At 38.6% G+C, this 20119-nt stretch overlaps 1 protein-coding gene across 1 annotated transcript in view; it reads left to right on the top strand.

Annotated features, from left to right (window-relative positions):
• The first annotated feature begins 2281 nt into the window (after nt 1–2281).
• Nucleotides 2282–20119, top strand: part of LOC137973320 (sperm flagellar protein 2-like) — a 60518-nt gene continuing 42680 nt past the window's right edge. The window contains exons 1-16 of the mRNA XM_068820109.1: nt 2282–2441; nt 2633–2735; nt 5351–5432; nt 5534–5614; nt 5942–6031; nt 12288–12394; nt 12765–12828; nt 12918–12964; nt 13986–14025; nt 14892–14939; nt 15673–15752; nt 15829–15919; nt 16620–16688; nt 17401–17463; nt 19627–19710; nt 19837–19871. Of these exons, the coding sequence (XP_068676210.1) occupies nt 2384–2441; nt 2633–2735; nt 5351–5432; nt 5534–5614; nt 5942–6031; nt 12288–12394; nt 12765–12828; nt 12918–12964; nt 13986–14025; nt 14892–14939; nt 15673–15752; nt 15829–15919; nt 16620–16688; nt 17401–17463; nt 19627–19710; nt 19837–19871 (1142 nt within the window). The 5' untranslated portion in view covers nt 2282–2383. The remainder of the gene's footprint in view (nt 2442–2632; nt 2736–5350; nt 5433–5533; nt 5615–5941; nt 6032–12287; nt 12395–12764; nt 12829–12917; nt 12965–13985; nt 14026–14891; nt 14940–15672; nt 15753–15828; nt 15920–16619; nt 16689–17400; nt 17464–19626; nt 19711–19836; nt 19872–20119) is intronic.

The following is a 20119-nucleotide window of genomic DNA, read 5'->3' as shown; positions in this document are numbered from 1 at the left end:
GCAAAACCACAGACTCCGTAGCCATGATTCGTCTTGGGCTTCACAAATGAAGTCTCAACATCGAAAAACTCAAGGTCAATCCCGAAAGCCTGTTAACCCTGAAGGCTGAAAATCTTCACGCAATGACACATCTTAAGCACCCTACGTGCCTACCATTACAGTATGCTAGCGACTTTGGAGGCCAAATGTTAGAATCAGCCAAAAGAATGGCAAGGTGGTCTTCCTACTACTTCACTCACCCATCGTCTTACTACCCAGTGCCATCCTCGCAGATCGATTGGAAAGATCTTTCTCGCATGGAGCCTTTAAAAAGTCCATTGATGAGTCCAGAGGACAAGGACCTGATGAGGAAATGGGCAAGAGATCATGGAAAATGTGTTAAGCAGCGCACGGTGAGGCAGGAAACGACAAAATATAAGGCAGGAACCCTTCCTTTAAACATGTACCAGACATCTGACACTCTTCAGTCGGTAGGTGAGAGAATTGTCCGGCCATCCGAACATGACGGAGATCAGAATGTAAATGTTCAAGAAAAGCCTACCGAAGGTAATATGGATCAGGCTGCGTATTACACGGAGTCCGATGAGGAACCAGACGAATAACAGAGAACTGAATTTTTCTTTTATGGCTCCGAGAACACGATCGGGACGTATCATAAGAACATCATTTAGGGTTGTTTTGTGCCAAAAAGAGGGAAGTCTAAGGCCTCAGTTATTAAGCTGTTCTTAACTCCGTGAGTAGCCAAATGTTTGTCCCTTACTCGTGAAAATGCGGTTTTTTAGCACGTGAAACGCGAAAAGCCCGATTCAGTATATGTGAAACGTGATCTTCCCCCCCATACCCCCCTTTTATAAAGATCGTTTTTGCAAATCACAAAAATCCAAAGTTGTTTATAAGGCATCTTTTTGGGACTGCAATGAGTTTTACATTGGTAAAACGAAACGTCGCTCACGTGACCGTAAAAAAGATCATTTCAAAGCACTCAAAGGGATCAGTCAAACTTCCGCGATTGCAGATCATGCAGTAAAAACAGGTCACAACATAAAATGGGACCATTTTTCAAGTTTTAGGAAATGGTAGCTCTGATTTGCATTGTAAAATAAAGAAAACTTTATTAATACGTGACCTTAAACCAGCGTAAATTAAACGAAAACGTTGGCAGCGAAAAACTGTGGCTTTATTTAACGGTCAGTTTTCACTTTTATCTTAGGGTGCGGTTTTTTGGGAAAATCCGAAAACGGATTCTTGAATCGAAAAACGGATTTTACGTGTTTTGGCGAAATCCAAAAACGAATCATGATCATGAATCCAAAGTATCCAAACTCGAGGAGGATACTTCGGATTCTAAATCCGGATTTTTGAGATTCATCACTACAGCCTTTTTTTGGGAAAGGGTTTGGAAAAAGTATGTTTGACAAGCGGTTTTCCATGCAAAAATGATACACATAACAACCGTTCGTGACAGTTTAGTCCAAATGTTTTTCTCGCGTCATTTTTACCGGACGATCGAAGACATGAACAGGTCGAAAATAGTCAATAGTTAGGTTTCCTGCAAATTTCACACCAGAAATTACAATAAAGGTTTGTTGACAGCAATAATATTGTTTTTCGTCATTTCTTTTTATCGATCGCTAAGGTATCTTTTTTTTTGCTGGTAGCATTTTCAGTTCAGATTTCTCCAAAACAAACTTAACCGCTAATTTTTTTTTTTGTTTTTAAAATTTGCAGGCAACCCTGGGTTTGTTTGTTTCCGTTGTCATGGAAAAATAATCCTTTTTCGGATTTTACAGTTTTTTTTTTGACGAGATCCGAAATCCGTTTTTGGATTTTCCCAAGAAAACGCTCCCTTGTTCTCTCTAGTTACCAGTCTTCTTAATTTTATATATATGATATTTGAATTTGTTCAACCGTCACTTCTGAAGATGTATGTTGTAGCATACGAAACGTCAAGTTAAAAGTAAAATGCGCTTTATCATTATGTTTGTAGCCGCTGTTTGTTTTTTGTTTTATGTTTTTGATAAAAACGTTAAGTTAAAACTCAATAAAATTGCGAAAAACGCTTCGACAAATAACTCAGAAACGATGTACCACACACACCTGAGAATTGGTGAGGTGATTTATAAATGTGTCTCCTACAACATTCTAAGTTTTTGGCTTATTTCATTGAACGGTTTCAATTTGATTTTTTCGTTGCGTGACAGTGAAAACGAGCTACACAATTATTTCAACCGCAAAGGACTGGTACAATGTATACATTTTTGTTTCCCTGGTAACCAATCGTTGCATTGTTTACAGACGAAAAATGGCGGCCATTTGTAGCTGAAACAGACGAGGAACTAATAAAGGAATAGCCCTTGCATTTGGGGCGTTTTCACCCACAAAAATGACTGACATACTATGTCGTTGGCTAAATGAAGATGTTAGGTTGAGTAGAATTATAGGTAAGCTCACAGATTTTGATTTCTTACGGACTTATGCGATTTTCTGTTGATGATTCTTCTTCAGTTGCATGAAATGTGTCTTCGGCCGGCTCAGTGCCTCTTTTTTTTTAAATTCTTACTTAATCGTTGCGTTTGAGTTTTTTTTTTTTCAAGTTTAGTTGTGTAGTAATTTATTTATTGTCAATTTATAGACCCTGCAAATATTGCAAAAGAGTTTTCAACAGGATATCTGCTTGGTGAACTCCTAAACAAGCATGGCCTTCAAGAGGATTTTTCATTTTTTTCTCAGAATAGGTAAGTGGCAATATTATATGCTCTTGTTGGGTGATTCAGTCCAAACTGTTACCAATTGCCCCTCTCCTTTCCCTTCAAGCTAGCTCTGAGGTCTCTAATTTCTTTTTGCTTTCACTGAGCTGATGATCAGTATGGGAAAATCAAAACTCACTTTTACACAATCACCGTCCACGCCCTTGGTCGGGAATGTTCAAAAGACATGACAGGGCTGTCATTAAGGGCCGTAACCCGTAACACCTGTTGTGGCTGAGCACACTTGATTTTCCCCTGGTGCTATGGGTGAAATTGCCTGTTGTAATGACAGCATTAACCCACAAAGTAACAAGTTTGCTATGGGTGTGGGGAACAAGGCTACAGGTGACTCAAAACTTTATTACAGCCCTGCATGATGTGCCTGCTGACTGTGACTTGGGCCTGCTGTGCATTCCTTTACAGTAATTCCAGCAGTACAACATGTGTCGATTTTGTATCGCATGAGGGTTTGGTTGCTCTTCGCAGTGAGTTTCGACCTTTGGCAGAGGTTTCTTTTCCCAGTAAATGCAAAAGAAAGGAGACCTCTGCTTGCAGGGAACCCTTTCCTAGCCTATTAAGAGCCATTCCCAACCCAGATGGGTACAGTACTTCATATCTTTTTATAAGAAATATTGGTAGTAACATCCAGTTAAGTGGCATAATTGTACATTGCCTTTTTATAACTGCAACAAACATAGTTAATTATTCATACAGAAAGACAACATCATTTACAGTAAATTGAACCTTCTAATTACATGCTTTAATTTTGAGAAATCCTCGTTGCCTGTAGCCAGAGGGCTTTTATTTTTTTGGATGTTCTTTTTTCAAAATAGGCAGTCAACTGCGTGCAATCAGGCAGCATCTATTCAGAGAGATACATCACAAAAACAGGATGTATTTGTTTAGTTTGCCCTGTTTGGTAGATTAATTCTTTTGATGTAACAGCCGTTTTTAATGAAAAGTAGAAGGTGTGTATTATCAGTGCTAACCAGCAGACTGAGTGTGAACTTGAGTAGTCAGCTAAAACAACAAAGTTGGTGGTTATTTTTGCATGCAACTGGCTAGTTTTAACAACACTATCTACAGTGTGGTATTTAACTAAAGAAACGAAATTAAGCATGTTTCAGTATAAAATAATTCACAACATTTTACCATATGGTAATAGGTTATATATGATGAAAATATTAAATTCCCCTTTGTGTAACTATTGTGATTTATTAGAAACCTTGCCCCACATGTTAGTTGAGTGTAATACTGTTCACGATTTCTGGGTTAAAGCGATTAGCTGGTGGAACTCTCAAAGTGGTAACTGCTACACTATAGACGTGCTGAGTATATTATACGGTTACTATCCCGCAGAGAGAACAACCCGTGTCTTTAACTACCATATTTTGTTAGGTAAAAGATACATTTTCGTGCAAAGGCTTGAGCTAAAAACTTTCAACCTATCTCAGTTTTTAGAATTTGTTAAGAATAAGATCATTGTACATACATGTACATGTAGAGCTATTTCACAATCAAAAGGTCAAATGAACAAGTTTTATTCTGTATAGAAACCATTCCTTTCTTTATTAGAAAAATGAGTAGGACAGATGTAATTAAAAAAAAAAAAAATCTACAGTGTCGTTACATTAAGCACCATCAGCTGACTAATTAATTAAATAATGAATTCATTAAGTGGCTGATTAAAGAGACCTCAAGTCTCTCTGTCTAAAATCACCAGCTTGGTTTCCTTAAGTGAGCAAAATTATAATCTCCCTTTTCCTGTTCAACATTCCTTGTACCTCCTTTAGGAACTAATTTGGGACAAAAGTTCTGCAAACAATTCCCTAACCTTTAATTTGTATAAGGAATTTGATTTGTTTGATGGCAGGATTGTGGGAGGGTAATGGGTTGAGGTAGATAAAGGTAAGATTGCTCAAAGGAATATACTATTTGAAGGTGGAAAGACATGTAATGAGAGATTCTTCATTTTCTCCAATACTTTGAATTAAAGCGGCTTAAGGTCACGCAATTTTAAACAATTTCAGCACTGATCGAATGGTCGTAGAATTAACTAAAATGTCAAAATAACTGTTCAAAACTATAGAAGAACTGTAACAAAACACCGGGAAGCCAAGAATTAAGGGACATGGATGGACAAAACTGGAGAGGATTGAAATGGATTGATTTCGGTAAATTTGGAAAACGCCGGCCCACCTTTTTTCAAATTTATATCAGTTTATATCAAAATGTCATTTACACAACTGGAAAATCATTCTCAGTAGTTATGTGGCCGTGATTTTGCAAATGAAAGACTCTTGCTCTGCCAATTTGACGTTTAGAGCTCATAATTAACAAAATTGAACAAAATTACCTAAAATAGCATGACTTAGCCCCTTTAACCTTGAAGGTGAGATTTAATTCTTGAGCATGCTGTGCTGCCGATGTTCTAAATAGAACGTCGGCAGCACAGCATGCTTACGTTTCTATGCAGAATCCTTCATGTGTCATTGGTTTTACAAATTGAAAACAATACAGTGCAATTTGTCTTTGCCTCTATTGCTTGCCACAAACTTGACTCATAATTAAATAATAATTAATGTTGCTATGTTTCCTTGAAGCACTTCTGATTCCAAACTTCATAACTTTACTCTTCTGGAACCAACCCTTAAATTGCTGGAGGTGCCATATGACACTAACGTGGTAAGAAGCATTTTTACCTTTATTTTAATTTTTGTTGTTAAGGAAAATCGCTTTACTCTTTGTCCTTGAAAATGACTTCCTGCACATTTTCTGTATTGTAGGCACGAGCTTTGATGAACCAGAACCACAGTGCAATTACAAGATTGATGTATCAGCTGTTTATATCGCTTGGAAAGAAATCTGTACGTTTTAATCCTACATAATTGTACATATATTAGACACTCGGTCATGTTATTATAAATTAGACAATTGTACAATTTTTATGTCAATTATGATTCTTCTACCAATCCTAATCTCAGACGTTCTTCCAGCAAATTATTGAGAACATCCTTCCTACTGGGTCGAGCAGATGAAGCAATTTTGTGCAGACTTCCTACATGTAGCTCTGTTTCGACCTAAAATCACACATGAATATATAGGACAAACTGATGTTAATATTGTGACATTATGCAGCACTAGAATGCAGATCAATCTTGACTAATGTTATTGTACCTTTGTGTATGGTATAGAAAACAGGACTGACTGGCATTGCTATGGAAACCATGAGACCAAGTGGTCCAGTGAAATTAGAGAGCATTGAAAGTGGCATTTATAAAGAGGTTGGTATTCCTGGGATAGTTTTTCAAAATGATGATTTTTTTTTTTAGAAGAAGCTGTGTTGGGCGGGCATTCCTGTTTTGTAGTTTATGAAAACACTAGTACCCTGTGATGTTTTCATCGATAATTAATTAAAAAATGTTGTTCTAGGCATTTGCCAAAACATGTTGGTGTTGTAACAATTGTAGGTAAATGACTACTAGTCAGTGATAAATGGGCCTGATAATTTGGTATAATGCACAGTCAAGTAGACCTTATTATTTATGTTAACAGGATAATTATGTCGTTGATTCGATCAGCACCCATGTATGTTTCGGATGTCTTGTGTTATTTATTCTTACAATAAGTTTTAAACCTGGCTTCATGGAGCCTGCGATCCAATTGAAAACCAGTACTTGGTTGGCGGTTGAATTTACAAAAAAGAAACATGCACGTATGACCTTGATGATCTTTAAACTTGACCCTGCATTATGGTCATTTGATATTGGCCAGCAGATACCTTGTCTTGACAGGTGTCAAAAAACCATAACATGGATGGCTGCAATATCAAAGATTTTATTTTCCTGTCAAAAAACGTGGGTTGCACCACAGAGTTTCACATTGGCATACATGGAGCCCTGGGTGGACGTACAATCATATGGTGATCAAAACCAAATTTTCTTGCAAAGGTGGTTGTCATAATTTCTTAACCATGGTGCTCTGCATGGAGCTCTTAATCCCTGTCCCTGTCCATTGTGGTCATTTAAGCTGAATTACAAACAAACAGCTCACAGTTTTAGGCCTTTCTGACTACAGTAGACAGTAGTTTTGTAATTTAAAACTTTTTATTATTTTGTTACACCTAAGCACATACAACGATTATGAATTACTAAAATACAAATCACACTATTAATTACAATATCAAAACAGAATAGACTACTAATTACAACTCGGTAAATAACAATTACAAGATAACACTAACTACAGTAGAGACGTGATTACTATCCTCTTCCATTCATCATTGGGCACCCCCTCCCTCCCTTTCCTTCTTCTGGCACCTGCTAATTTGCTATTATAATTTTATTGAAGGTTTCATCGTCTACTTGAAGTGTTTTCCTTTGCCTCTGTAATCTCCATCTTTTGATTTTCTTTGCCTGAAGATTTTGCCCCTATTTTAACTATTATTTTATGCTTTCTCTGCTTTTTTTTTCTTTTGCCTAGAGTGCTTGGAATTCTAAAAATAGCAGAATTTTGCTTTAGGTTTTAGATTGTAAAATAAAATGACATGGTACTTGCCACAGCCAACAAGTGTTCTTTAGAAGGTCATGTGTTTGAGTCCTGTTCACAAATCGCCAATTGGTGTTTTTCTTAATACAAATGTGTTAACTTTGCAAAAATTTTTTGCAACATGTAAATTTTACTTCTCATGAAAGCAATCATTGAAAACTTTTACTTAGTGCGTAGGAAAAGTATCTATTTACAAACATTCTTTTTCCTGTTTAACTAACAAACTTATGCCGACCAAATTGCAACAAAAGAAGCTGTTTTTTCAGCAGCCACAAAGGCTGTAGTTGCCACATTTATCGCGGCGGGTCTAAAACACAGGTCAGGTCACAGGTTGCAGGTCAGGTCACAGGTCAGGTCACAGGTCAGGTCACAGGTCAGGTCAGGTTGCAGGTCAGGTCATGTCAGGTCATAAGTCCTGTCATCACGTGATTTATCTTGTGAGCGCATGGGTAAAAGCCACAGAAATGGAGGATAAGAGTGAAGCCGAGGACAACAAGGTAAGAAGCAATTTGCACGTGAAATTCGTTGTTTTCGTTGTTTGCTGGGACGGATTTAATCGCGTGGAGCCACATTCTGAAGCTTAAGTAAACAATGCCACGCATTGTTAGAGATCCTTTCTCGTTGATCCCGTTAGCTTCGAATTACAGGACTTATGGGTACTTCCATAATTTATTTAATTTATTTAATTTATTCAATTTTTTCACCCTTCCCATAATACAGGTCATTTGGGGAGGGGGGGGGGGGGGAATTATTTGCATTAAACGATCACGATGGATGTTCAGTTCTCTGAAGCATGATACAGTCCCAAGAGTAAATAACTTGTATTGTTTTTTTTTTTGTAAATACCCTCCTCCACCATGGGATGGTGAAAATAGTCAATTTTGTTGGCAGAAAAATATTCTTCCTATTGCCTTGACCTGACCAGCAACCTGACCTGTGACCTGACCTGCAACCTGACCTGCAACTTGTGACCTGACCTGACCTGTGACCTGTGTTTCTCGCAGAATGGTGTTCGGGAGTAACGCAGAAAACCAAGCGAGTTTAGCCCCCTTCCGAATCCGGTTGCTGAAATTGGGAAAAAAAAACAACGAACGACACTATTCTGTGCGATTGCGTAGGAGATAATTATTCTTCGGCCGTATGATCGAAACTTACTCAACAATCACACGGACTGTAAACAGTCTTCCACACAATCGGACCGGAGTGGTATTTCATGTTTACTATTTAGGCTTCTAATCGAGAGCGCGATTCACCCGACCCGTTCTTCCTTTTCTTGGGTTTTTCGATCAAACATTACATCCAAAAGTTTGTTAAACTTTAAAAGGTTCGAACATTTTGCCAGTTTTCCAACTTGAATTATTTGATAATGTTGAACCGATAATTTCACCTTGTCGTATAAACCAAGGCCACAAACACACTTATGAAAAAAGAACGTTTTAAAACACCATTATAAGTGTGGATTGGTGAAAACAAAGATTTTAAGAACGATAGCGTAAAAAGCGTGGCAGAAATTTATAATCATTTGTTTTCATCCTTTTCCAGCGTTTTAGAATTGATAGTGACATACACAACAGTGCGAAGAGACTTACAAGTGTGGTTGAAAATGCTTTGCCTTTAATAATTTGTTTTCGCTGTTATGGATACATGTACTTGAAATTTGGAAGATGAGAACCTGTTAATGACAATGTTGGGCCAATAATTTTTATTGGTGGTAAGTTTAGTTGAGAGTGCAGAAGTGTCAACTACGAATGATGTTGGCCAACATTGTCGGTCTGTATAGGTATCATACCATTGCCAATGCTAGTTTTGTCTGTTTACCATAGAAAATCCCTCTGAATCAAGACAGCGTGGCCATAACTAGAGACGTCCTCGACTCAACTGTCGAACGCTGTGTGCGTGAAGTCTTAAATGAAGAAATCCGACAGCAGATAACAAACCTAGCTCTTGAAGTTGTTAAAGATTTACAAGAAATCTCTTTTTCTGTAGTTCATGACATGAAGACAGTTGTAGCTCAAGTCCGAGAAATTAGACATGATAGAACTTTGAAAAAATATACCAGAAATGTAATGCAAGATGTTTTGATGACATCTCGAATTGTCATGAACTTTGTCGACGATCTTGATAACATTATTCAACTACTAAAAAGTAGATTTGAGGGGGTTCGATAATGTATCGCACTTTCGCAATTGCGAAAAAAAAAAGAGAAATTTAGAACTTTTAAACTCTCATTTTTAGCCCTAATCAAATTATTCCATTATCCTTAATTGCTTTTGATGCGAAGTTCACGGCCTGGCCTCAGTCCTCAAGCTTTTATAATGAAAAAACTCTCTCGAGATCTGGATGGTTGTTTAATCCAGTTAATCTACAGTTATGTTCGGTTTTAGCAAGATTCAATAGCATATTTAATTGTTCCCTCGGAAGTACATGTAATGCATTTTGTACCGTGCCGTGTAAAATCCCGAGTAAAACTAAGTTTGATATTAGCGCGCTTTTCATTTTAGTATCTGAAGCAATTAGACCAAATGTTGCTTTCGATTGATCCTCCTAAAGATTGACTAAAAGTATTACCCCACTATTTCAAGCTATGAGAATTAGTATAGGAATTCGCACGACTTGTCAACTTTGGAAAGAAAAGTCATTGGTACTCCTGGAGAGTACAATTTGGGATTAATTGTACTCCTCTGAGTCCAATCAGAATCCAGTAATTTTGTTGAGTGTACTATAAAGGAGACTAAATTTCATCGTGTCTTGCATGTGAGGATTTTCCCGCTCTTTGAGCAAGTTAAACGTAATTTCTTCGAAATGTGATTGGCTCATCGCGCTCTTTGGGTTTCGGTGTCGTAAATACTCAAAATGATTAATTTGGTATAGGTTTTACAAACTCCGTTGAAAAGCGTTTTATTGTTGTAAATATTGCCTTGTTTGTAGCAACTGGGTGCCATCTAGCTCCTTGCATGGAATTGTTTGTTATCAACATGATATTTCAAATAAATATGCATGGATTTTAAAGTTTTCCTCTATATTATAATATCTGTAAAGTACCTTAGGAGCACAAGAGTTACCATATATTTTGGTCGATGGCCCCAACCCGGGATTTGTACGTTTTGTTTTCCCATTTAAGGCCACGTCACGTTTCCAAGGCAATTTTTGCATTTTTTCCCTACGTTATGCACACATATGCACGTGCATAAGACGACATTTGAAAGAAACTGTCTCCTAGAGAAGCTAAAGAGGTCCATTACGAGAATAATCATGAAACACTTAGGATAGCTCAAACTTATATTTTGAAGTGACGTTTTCGTCGCGGTAGCCGTCGTGGTTTCTTAAACTCCCTAATACAATCGTCTCGCAACGGTAGAACGCTTCTTTGCCGTTCTCTGCAAAACAAAGATGTTTGATTGATAGACGAAACCGTCTGTGCCGATTTTTTTAGCACACGAATGTCGTTATTAAATAACCTCTTCTGCGCCTGTATTGGCATACCAACTCAGTTTCGAAGATGTACGGTCTTGGTCATTGGCTCTTGTGTACATACATTTTGATTGTTGGAATAACCTTGCGTCCCCTTGGCTCTGTGTGAATACAAGAGAAAGTTTAAAAAAATACCAGCTGTAGACAGGACTCAAATTCATGATCTTAAACGCTGTTGTCAAATACACACCTTTAGAGCTACATCTATATCTACATCTTCATGTTCCAGCACTCGGCCATGGCCCTTTTTGACTTATGACTGTTTCTGCTTAGGTGGCGTCATACACCACAAGCCTTTTTAGAGAAATCACTTACCAAGCCGGCCTCTTTTGCTGGAGACAACAGGACACCGGGGACTCCCTTACTCTTTTCGAATTGTGTGCGGGTTCTTTAATGTCCCACAGGGAACCTATGAACATATATCCGAGAAGACTTGAAAGTCTAAGCATTTGCACATGAAATTACAAAGGCAGCGCTTTCTCCTTAGAGCGGTCTTCAAACGAGTGTCGTAAAACCAAAACCAAAATAATTTCTTTGGCCAATCAAAAAGGACGGAGACAATCCAGTAAACCAATCAAAGCTCAAAGTAATTACACGTAGCCGGCACAGAGCGCGGGAAAATGTGCTCGCGAGAGCCACGATTGGTTTTGGTTTCACTTCTGATTGGTTGAAAAAGTGTCGCCACAACTTTGAACCAATCAAGGTGTGGAGTAATGCAAAACCAAAGTAATTTGCTAATTACTTTCGACACTCAATTGAAAACCGCTCTAGTTACAAGTATTTTAAGATCCTGAGTTTTGATCCGGCCGGGGTTGGACCCCGCGACCTCTCGGACCTATTGGAGGGGCTTACTTATTGCGTGTAATTGTTTTGTAATACAGAGTTCAAAAACAAAGTATGCAAAACACCCAGCATTAATGAGGCACTCTTTTATTCAATTTCTGCAACAAACCAACGCAACTTCAACATTCTGAAAACCCGTCCACTGCGGGAAAGAACGTGTCAATGAAAACGCCCGGCTGTGATCCCTGGTTATGAGGGGGGCTTACACGCGTAGAGGCTCAGTACTTTTTCTGTGTACAGGTAGATTGGTCTAGAGTGGTGGTGATGTAGCGGGTGGGGGTAGTGTGGGGACGGGGAAGGGATCTATTTTTTGGACTTTTCTAGATCAGAACTATAGGGAGTCGATTGTGTTGGTGGATAAGAATCAGGAAATTATGCGCGAAATCGCGCTGATCTCTTTGCAGCTCCGAACATGTGTTGCCAAAGGCCTATGACTTAAGAGGATTGAAAAGCTCCGTTTGCAAATGACAAATGAAAATAACCATATGGCACCTCAGACTCTTCAATCCAGCGTGACAGGCTCCTTCCAGGGTGCAATATTGTATTTCTCTGTGGTGCTAAGATCTCCTCCCTTTGAAACTTGACCTCCTAGTATAGTCCCCTCATTTGTATTTGAAAAGCACGACATGTTGGATTGTATAGTCTTTGCGCTCATCTGATGAGAGTCGTCTGTTTCAGAGACTGAAGCAGCTTACCAAACGTCAAGTGGATCTGAATTTCGAGCAGCTGGTGCAGAGATATCAGGCCAAACAGAAAGAGCACGAGGAAATGGCGTTTAAGGCAAGGTGAGAACAAGTCTTAGTAGCGTTTAGAACATTTTTTCCCTTTTTCTTTTCCAATCTTTTGCTGACATTTTTGAGGAAAACCTAAAACAAGAGTATTCCCGCAAGAAACCAAACTTTTGTTTTTGCTATCCAGCTATATAGCTTGCACTTTGCTTTCACTTGATCATAGAGAGTCTCCTAACAATTTGGGAGAACAACCCCGCCTGGCTCGAACGTCGCTAGGGAAACAAATACCCTACAGGGGACCATTAAAAAAACCATGCTTACCAACACAACATGAACGGTTTTTTATCCAGAGGAAGAAAGGAAATCCGGAATTAATACTTTTATTTGAAGTAATGAGGAATAATAAAGATTTGGTTTGGTACAGGTTTGAAGAGGAAGAGAAAATGAAAAAGTATTTTCAGGGACAAAGGAAACAAGGATTGGAAAAGGTATTAATAATAATTTCGTGACTTCGCATAAGTTTTACAGTGTTCTTTTTTCGTTGTTAAGTGAGATGTGTTTTTTTTTCTTCTAATAGTCGCGAATAGCAAAGCAGAAGCAACTTGAGATGATGGGCAAAATCAGGTATGGGTAAATAATGTTTTAGTATAGTCAGGTTGTTGTTTGAAATCCCCCTTTAGTAACTAATTCGCCCAACTGGTTCTTTTTGCAAAAAAAAAAAAACAAAACAAAACAAAAAAAGAAACAAACCAAAAAAAAACAAAAACAAAAAACACCCAATGTCTTCGTAATTGGTGCAAACTTACTAACCTACTACTAAGTAACCAACCGAATAAATGGCTAAAAAAAGCAATGGACTTTTTAGATAGACAATTAAGAATTAGCCAATAGACCCTATGCAAAAATGGCTGCCTTTAAATTATTCTTTTGTTCATATTCAAAATAGCCCAACTAACCTCGTTTTTGAGACAAAATTCTAAAGAATTTGTTATCCTGAACGAGGTTAGTTGGGCTATTTTGAATATGGACAAAAGAATAATTTAAAGGCAGCCATTTTTGCATAGGGTCTATGTGACTCACTATGAGGTAACGTCATTCTAACCTACTATCACAAATTCTTATTAGCCAATATCAAAAATATCATAATACTCTTTGTTTGTCCCTCCAAAATTTTGCGTAAGCATTGTTTCCAGTTTCTCTTGGGACCATGATAAGGCCCCAGAGAAAATAAAAACAATGCTTATGCAAAATTTTGGGTGACAAGCAAAGAGTATTATGGTATTTTTCATATTGGCTGATAAGAATCTGAGATAGTAGGTTAGAATGACGTTGCCTTATATAGTGGATCATCGGGACGTCATTCTAATCTACTATCGCTGATTTCCATTCTTAATAAACAAACAAACAAGCAAGCGAATAAAGAAGTAAATAAATACAAAATTAAATAAATAAACCATAACATTCGTTGTCCAGGCGACTCGATATTTCCTTACGCAGTATTCTCTACTGGAACACTTTCGGGCTCAAAATTCCGAGAGTGCTACTAAAAAAAGCAATTCAGTGTGAACTTGATGTGCACTCATGTAAGTCTTATGTTTTTCATATGTTGTTTATACCAACATTTATTTACATTCTCTTCACACAGAGAAGCAACGGTTATGATCCCCAAGCCACCTCATTCCAAGGTAATTTTTTGAAGAAAAGAAATTGGCATTTTCTACCACGATTTTACTCAGGTGCTTGCCACTTGCCTCGGGCTTCGCTTTCAAAATTGCATGCGCGCTTTGACACTTGGAGCGGTAGCTAAGAGCACCTTCCACCATAAATAACATTAAAACATTTATATCATCAAGCAGGCGAAGTTGCGCTTTTCATTTACAAACACTTATCTTAAAAAAAAGACTCGGAGTGGATCGACCATGTATTGTTTGAAGTGAAGCACAACAAATGGTTACCATCTTGCATATTGGGACCTTCTTGAAACCTCGGCGTAAGAGTTGAAAGTAAGAGGAAAGCATTGTCGCAATATTGTTAAAACACTGTCAGAATTTTTTCCTCAAAATCTCGAAGGAGGTTCCGTTTTCAGCCCTAACTTTTCTGTCTGTATGGCTAAGCTTTAACGCGAAAGTGGTCTCAACAAGATGTTTCCGCGGTCTTCACTTTTGGCAGGGTGAAAACAATAGGTTACTCTGTCCAGTCTACCTTTGAGGTAAATGTTTACAAATCGTGAAACCTCGAGGAGGTTGAATGGTTGAATGGACCAAATGGTACAGGAATTTCCGAATAAAAAGCCTGAGGTTTTTTTTTGACGTTCTCCGCAATATCGGGAAATGCCTGTACCACTGATTTTCTACCCGAAAATTTCCGTTTCCCATTCTATATTTTGAAACTATATGTTTTTATCCGCATTTTGTTCCGTTAGCTTTTTTAAAATGCTTTATTACTCTTTTTTTGGATTCCAAAAAAAAAGGTTTAATTTATCATTACATCAGTGTCTACTTCTTAAATCTTTCTGCTCCAAAACCGGACGTAAATTCCATTTCCTTTTCAGAGGACAGGCAAATCGCGGGCCGAAGTTCGACGCCAGAGAGAGGCAGAGGTATATATGTTTCTTAGGGGGCGTTCGATTGACCCTATTCCGGAATAAGAATACGTGGAATGATGATTAAAACGGTATGTCTGGCGCGTTTCGAAGCAGCAAGGATAACAAAAATATGTTTAAAATAGCATTTTAGCAGATGGTTGACAATTTTTACGTGAATCTCCGTAAAAACGAAGGATTCCTAACTGATATTCCATGTATTCCTATTCCGGATTACGGCCAATCGAACGCACCCTTAATGTATGAATTCAAACAGAGCTTTCCGGAAGGTGACGTTAATTTATTATCATCATCATCATCATCATCATCATCATCATCATCATTATTATTATTATTATTATTATTATTATTACGTGGTCTCTTCGCACACTCACTGCATGGCCTCCCTAACACTCGTTCTTCGTGGTGACTCACCGAGACATTTGGATACAACAATAACAATGAGTTCATTTCAGGAAGCCAGCCTTTTCTTGCCTGCCAAATCTATTTCGACCTGTGCGCTCTCACCACGAGTTAATTGACGAAAAAAGAAAAACCGTTCTTCGATCAAAACACTGTCCCCCTGGCAATATTCTTTACCTTAACACCCCTCTGACTGATATGCTTCGTCCCGTTTCATCCCGCGGGTTTTTGGACCGGAAATGTAAGGTCATCACGAAGTGAGCTAACTTAATACGCTTGAAAAAATCTGAATAGTTTAAAACGCTGATTTCTTCCCACATTTTTGTAGGAGGTGAAGGAAAGTATTGATGCGTTTGAAGCTAGTCTACGAGCCGTGATTCCACCAGCGAGTCCAATAGGATTCGAGGGGTCAGTATGGAGTATTTCAAGCAACGATGCTTTTCCTAGGGTTACCTCATATGTTGTGTTTTTATCTCGTCCTCAGAGAAACTAACCGTGAAGTTGACACAGAAATGGACGCATTTCTTGGTTCAAAGGCTCCGAAGAAACCTGTCGACCCTCTTTCATACATAAAAGTATGCTCTTTATCAGATTACAGCTTTGTGTTTAAAAAAGTTAAAAGGTTTAAAGTTTAAAGGCCCGAGCAAACGGCTTAAACGTTGGCTTCAACATCCGTTCGATTTTGTTGAACAGCGATGTTAACCCCCCCCCCCCCTTCCCCTCCCTTCCTTCCCCACCCCTTGTTCGTCTGGACTGACAAATCGTCTTCGAAATATCGTTTTCCTATACGGACAAGTTAAGAAACCGGATATAAGCGCCGGCCTGATGGGCCTTCCTACTGTTCCTAGGCTCGTAACAGAGACTTATCCTTTTTATACGGACAAGTTTCAGGCGATTAAGTCGTCTAAAAATTGTCGTTTTGAGACAATTTTATCAGAGCAGGCAATGTGTTCGCCTTGTAGTGTGAAAACGGCCATTATTAGACTCTTTGTCCAAGTTAAAACGGATCGAACGTCTTCCATAGTCTTTCTTTCCCTGACGTTTAAACTTGTTTAGCAATTTGAAACGCAGCTGTTAAACCCCTCCCTCCTCTACCAAAGACAGTGAGCAATTAATTAAAGTTTACACTCTCTGTCTTGAGTACTGTCGTTTTGGATATTAATGCAAAAATTATTCTTATGTCCCTATTGCAGTTCTGTCCGTGCGACTAGGAGCCTACTTTATTTGTATTGTTGATCTTGGCATTTCACTGAAAATTTATAATTTGTCTTTTAGCCCAGTTCTAACGACAATTATATCAACAAAATTAGAACAAGACTTGAAGAAGATTCAGTAGCAAGGAAGGTAATTACATCGTTTGCTCACAAAGAACGCTTTAGCTCAGTGTCGTAGGAGAAAACCATAGCAATAAATCTGGCCAATCAGAGAAGACACAGGCGATAAATGAACCAGTCACATGGAGCATACCAGGGGCTCATCAAGGGGCGCAACTATCTCCACTAATTCCTATAGTCAACCCTTTATTTTTAGGAGCAGGTTTTTCCGTGAAAAGCTTCAAATTTCCGTTGACGCTGAGATAGCTCTGTTTTGATCGGCTTTTAGTGGGGGTACTGAATCTCCCAAGGGAGACGTCGTTTGTAAATAAATCTACTCCGGGGAGGGTTGACTTCTAAGCCAAGTCTGGGAGATAGAGGCTTTCGTTGACGAGTTCCTTGAGCATATCTAATCAAAATGCGGCCGGTCCAAAGTAAGGGGAAATACTTGCGACCATACGTCAGGTTTTATATAGCGGTCAATCAGAATCAGACATCCCATGCATGAAGGTATCAATACCTTATGCTGTAGAATGCAAAATTGTGAGGAATTTCTTTGCAAAGCATGCAACTTGAACCCGAGATAAATAAAAAGGGCTCTACTTGTATGATATAGCAATCTGTCCTCGTCACGGGATTGGTGCGGATCGTCCTTGCTGCGCATGACTGACGTAAAAAGACTGATTGCATAATATTAGGAGGCAGTAAGCCCATTTTTCATTTTAACTACATTTTTTTAACAGGAAAGAGAAAAGCGAAGGAGACGAGTTTTAATTGAGCAAATGAAAGCGCACGAAGCTCAGGAGGTTTGGTGGAATTCAAATGTTTTTTTATGTTATTTTAGAATAAATGCAGAAAAGGATCCGCTCTGACGAAGGGCTAACGCTCGAAACGTCAGCTTTTAGTATCATAATTATCCCCTGTTTCACGCAGACAAGATGCTGAATCTCTCCATTTAAAATCGTGTTCGCGTCAAATGTCGGACTGAAATTTGCGACTTGTTTGACTCGAGCCTATTTCTTGTCTGTTAGCTCCTCTTTTCGATGAACTCCTCAAAGGATCCCGAATAGTTACAATAAGAGAATTTTCACACCTTAATTTGTGACAAGCAGGATCCTGCAGTTTCCTTTTGCCATTTCTTGTAAACACGATGGTAAAGCTCCGTTTACACGAGCAAGTTTTCATTAACAAGGAAAGATTATTCGTGTAAATAGGGTAAAATTGACAACTTTTCTTTTACGATGAAAAGCTAGCAAGGAAAGGTTGCCAAGGAGGAAATTTGTTTGTGTAAACGGACCGTGACGAGGAAAATGTAGCAAGGAATATCTATGAGCCTTAGTTCCCAGTATCACAGTTATGCTCATTGCTGTCAAGTATGCAAAATGGTGGCTAAAACGAAAGCAAGTTGGAGTGATCGAGCCTTTTTGCTTATTTGCGGAATAAAAGTATTGTGGGCACAGGTTAAACTTGTCAAGGAAAACTTGTTCATTGTCTAAATGAGCATTTTTTTTATTTTTCACGCAAAGCTTGTCAAAGAAAACTTGAACGAGAAATGATAATTGTCTAGGAAGCCTGTCAAAGAAAACTTGCTCGTGTGAACGGGGCTTAAATCTCTGTGATGTTCTTATTCGAAAAGACTACAATGGATTGTACAAAGTTTGCCATTACAAGGAAGGCAATAGAGAGCTTTAGCAACGACGACGACAGCGGCAACGAGAGCGTCGTCGTTAAATGTGAATTAGCGTTATTGTAATTGCTTCGCGACTTTCACAAGTATTGTAACGTGACAAAGGTGGGCAAGCCCTCAAGAACGAAACTAGTATGAACGGCGCTCAATTTAAGGGAGAAATGAAAATTTATTCTCAAGCGCTGACGTTCTCCCTAAAACTCAAATTTGGTCATTTCACGTTGTAGTTTTGCTGACGACGGGAAAGAAATAGACAAAAATGAAAATATCTTTTCATAGATGCACGTGCAGAGCGTGCCAAGCTATTGCTTTTGCTCACTAAATATGCAATCTTGTGACGTTCTCGTTGCCGTCGCCGTTGTCGTTGCTAAAGCTCCCTAAGAGGGAGTTTAAGAAACCACGACGGCTACCGCGACGAAAACGTCGCTTCAAAATATAAGTTTGAGCTATTTTAAGTATTTCATGATGATTCCACTTTGTTTTTATTATACAATATGGGCGAAGTGTCCTATAAGAGGGTTAATGCGGACGGATTTGAAGTAAGGAGTGATACTGAAAGATTCACTTTAGTTTGTCCGCGTTGCAGTCAAAACCTAAAATTTGATCATTTCACGTAGTAGTTTTGACGAGTACGGGAGGTAATTGTTAAAAAATGTGTGCCGCACGTGCAGCACGATCATTTTGGTTCTTTTAACCAATAATATTACTGCTTTTTGGCGTTGTCGTTGCTGTAGCCGTCGTCGTTTCGTAAACTCCTTAATGTCATTACAAGGGCAGGACTAGTTTAGACTCAGGCGATAGTTTGATGCTCAACTAACGAAACAAACTGCCACCCTAAGCAAGTATCCCCCTCTCCCCCCAAACAGTGTTGAGGCATTCTTTCCGCTTCTTTGTCACCAGCTTGTAGTAATTGTCCAAGAGGTAAAAACCTTGAGACAAGTCTCAACGATTTTTGTCCAAGATTGTAGCTTTGGGTTCGCTATATAATCACGTTTGTTAGTCGTCGTAGTCTTGTACATCCGGGACAACGCCTACGAGTCACAATTGGCTTGTTTTTTTTTTACTTCTTATTGGCCAAGAATGTGGCGCGAGAAAGAAAAAAAAAACAACAAAAATTATTTAAGTGTGTAATCTTCTAGTGCTGGAGCAATAATTGGCGACACTGTAAATTGAAATCAACAAATCAACGCGAATCGAATCAAATTTTGGTTTTAGAGGTTTTTTTAACTTTTTTCTTTTGACGAACAAGTGAAACCCCCTCTTTCTTTATGCATGATTGCAGGAAGCTCACCGGGAAGAGATGTTGGTAAACAGACTTATGAGGCAATCCCAGCAGGAAAGACGGATTGCTGTGCAACTTATGCAGGTATAAGTGTACGCCGGAAGCCTGTGAACCTAAACTTTCAATTTCAATTGTTTGCGCCGTACAACTATGGCGATCATAGTACTTAACGTTGTTCTAATTTACCCGATTACTTTATTTGATATACAGGTTCGTCATGAAAAAGAAGTCATCCGACAAAACAGGTATTGCTGTTATCAAGTTTAAGTCAAGTTGCTGCACAGAAAGATCATTTTGACTTTTTCCAAGTAACGGCATTTGGATGTGTCCCGTTATCCATCTCCTCAACTTTGTATCAGTTCTGTCCAAAATAGGAAGCCTGAGCGTACTCCTCTAGTAAACAAAGCAGTTGCCATTAACTTCAACCAGTAACTGACTTTAACTTTGGCTCAGCCAGAATCCGTGCACAGTGAGAAATGTCCAGGATAGGCCA

This window comes from Montipora foliosa, chromosome 10 (genome assembly GCF_036669935.1).
Source record: "Montipora foliosa isolate CH-2021 chromosome 10, ASM3666993v2, whole genome shotgun sequence".
NCBI classification, from domain to species: Eukaryota; Metazoa; Cnidaria; class Anthozoa; order Scleractinia; family Acroporidae; genus Montipora; species Montipora foliosa.
The sequence above is the reverse complement of the archived record's forward strand: the minus strand, read 5'-3'. Positions and strand labels throughout refer to the sequence as shown.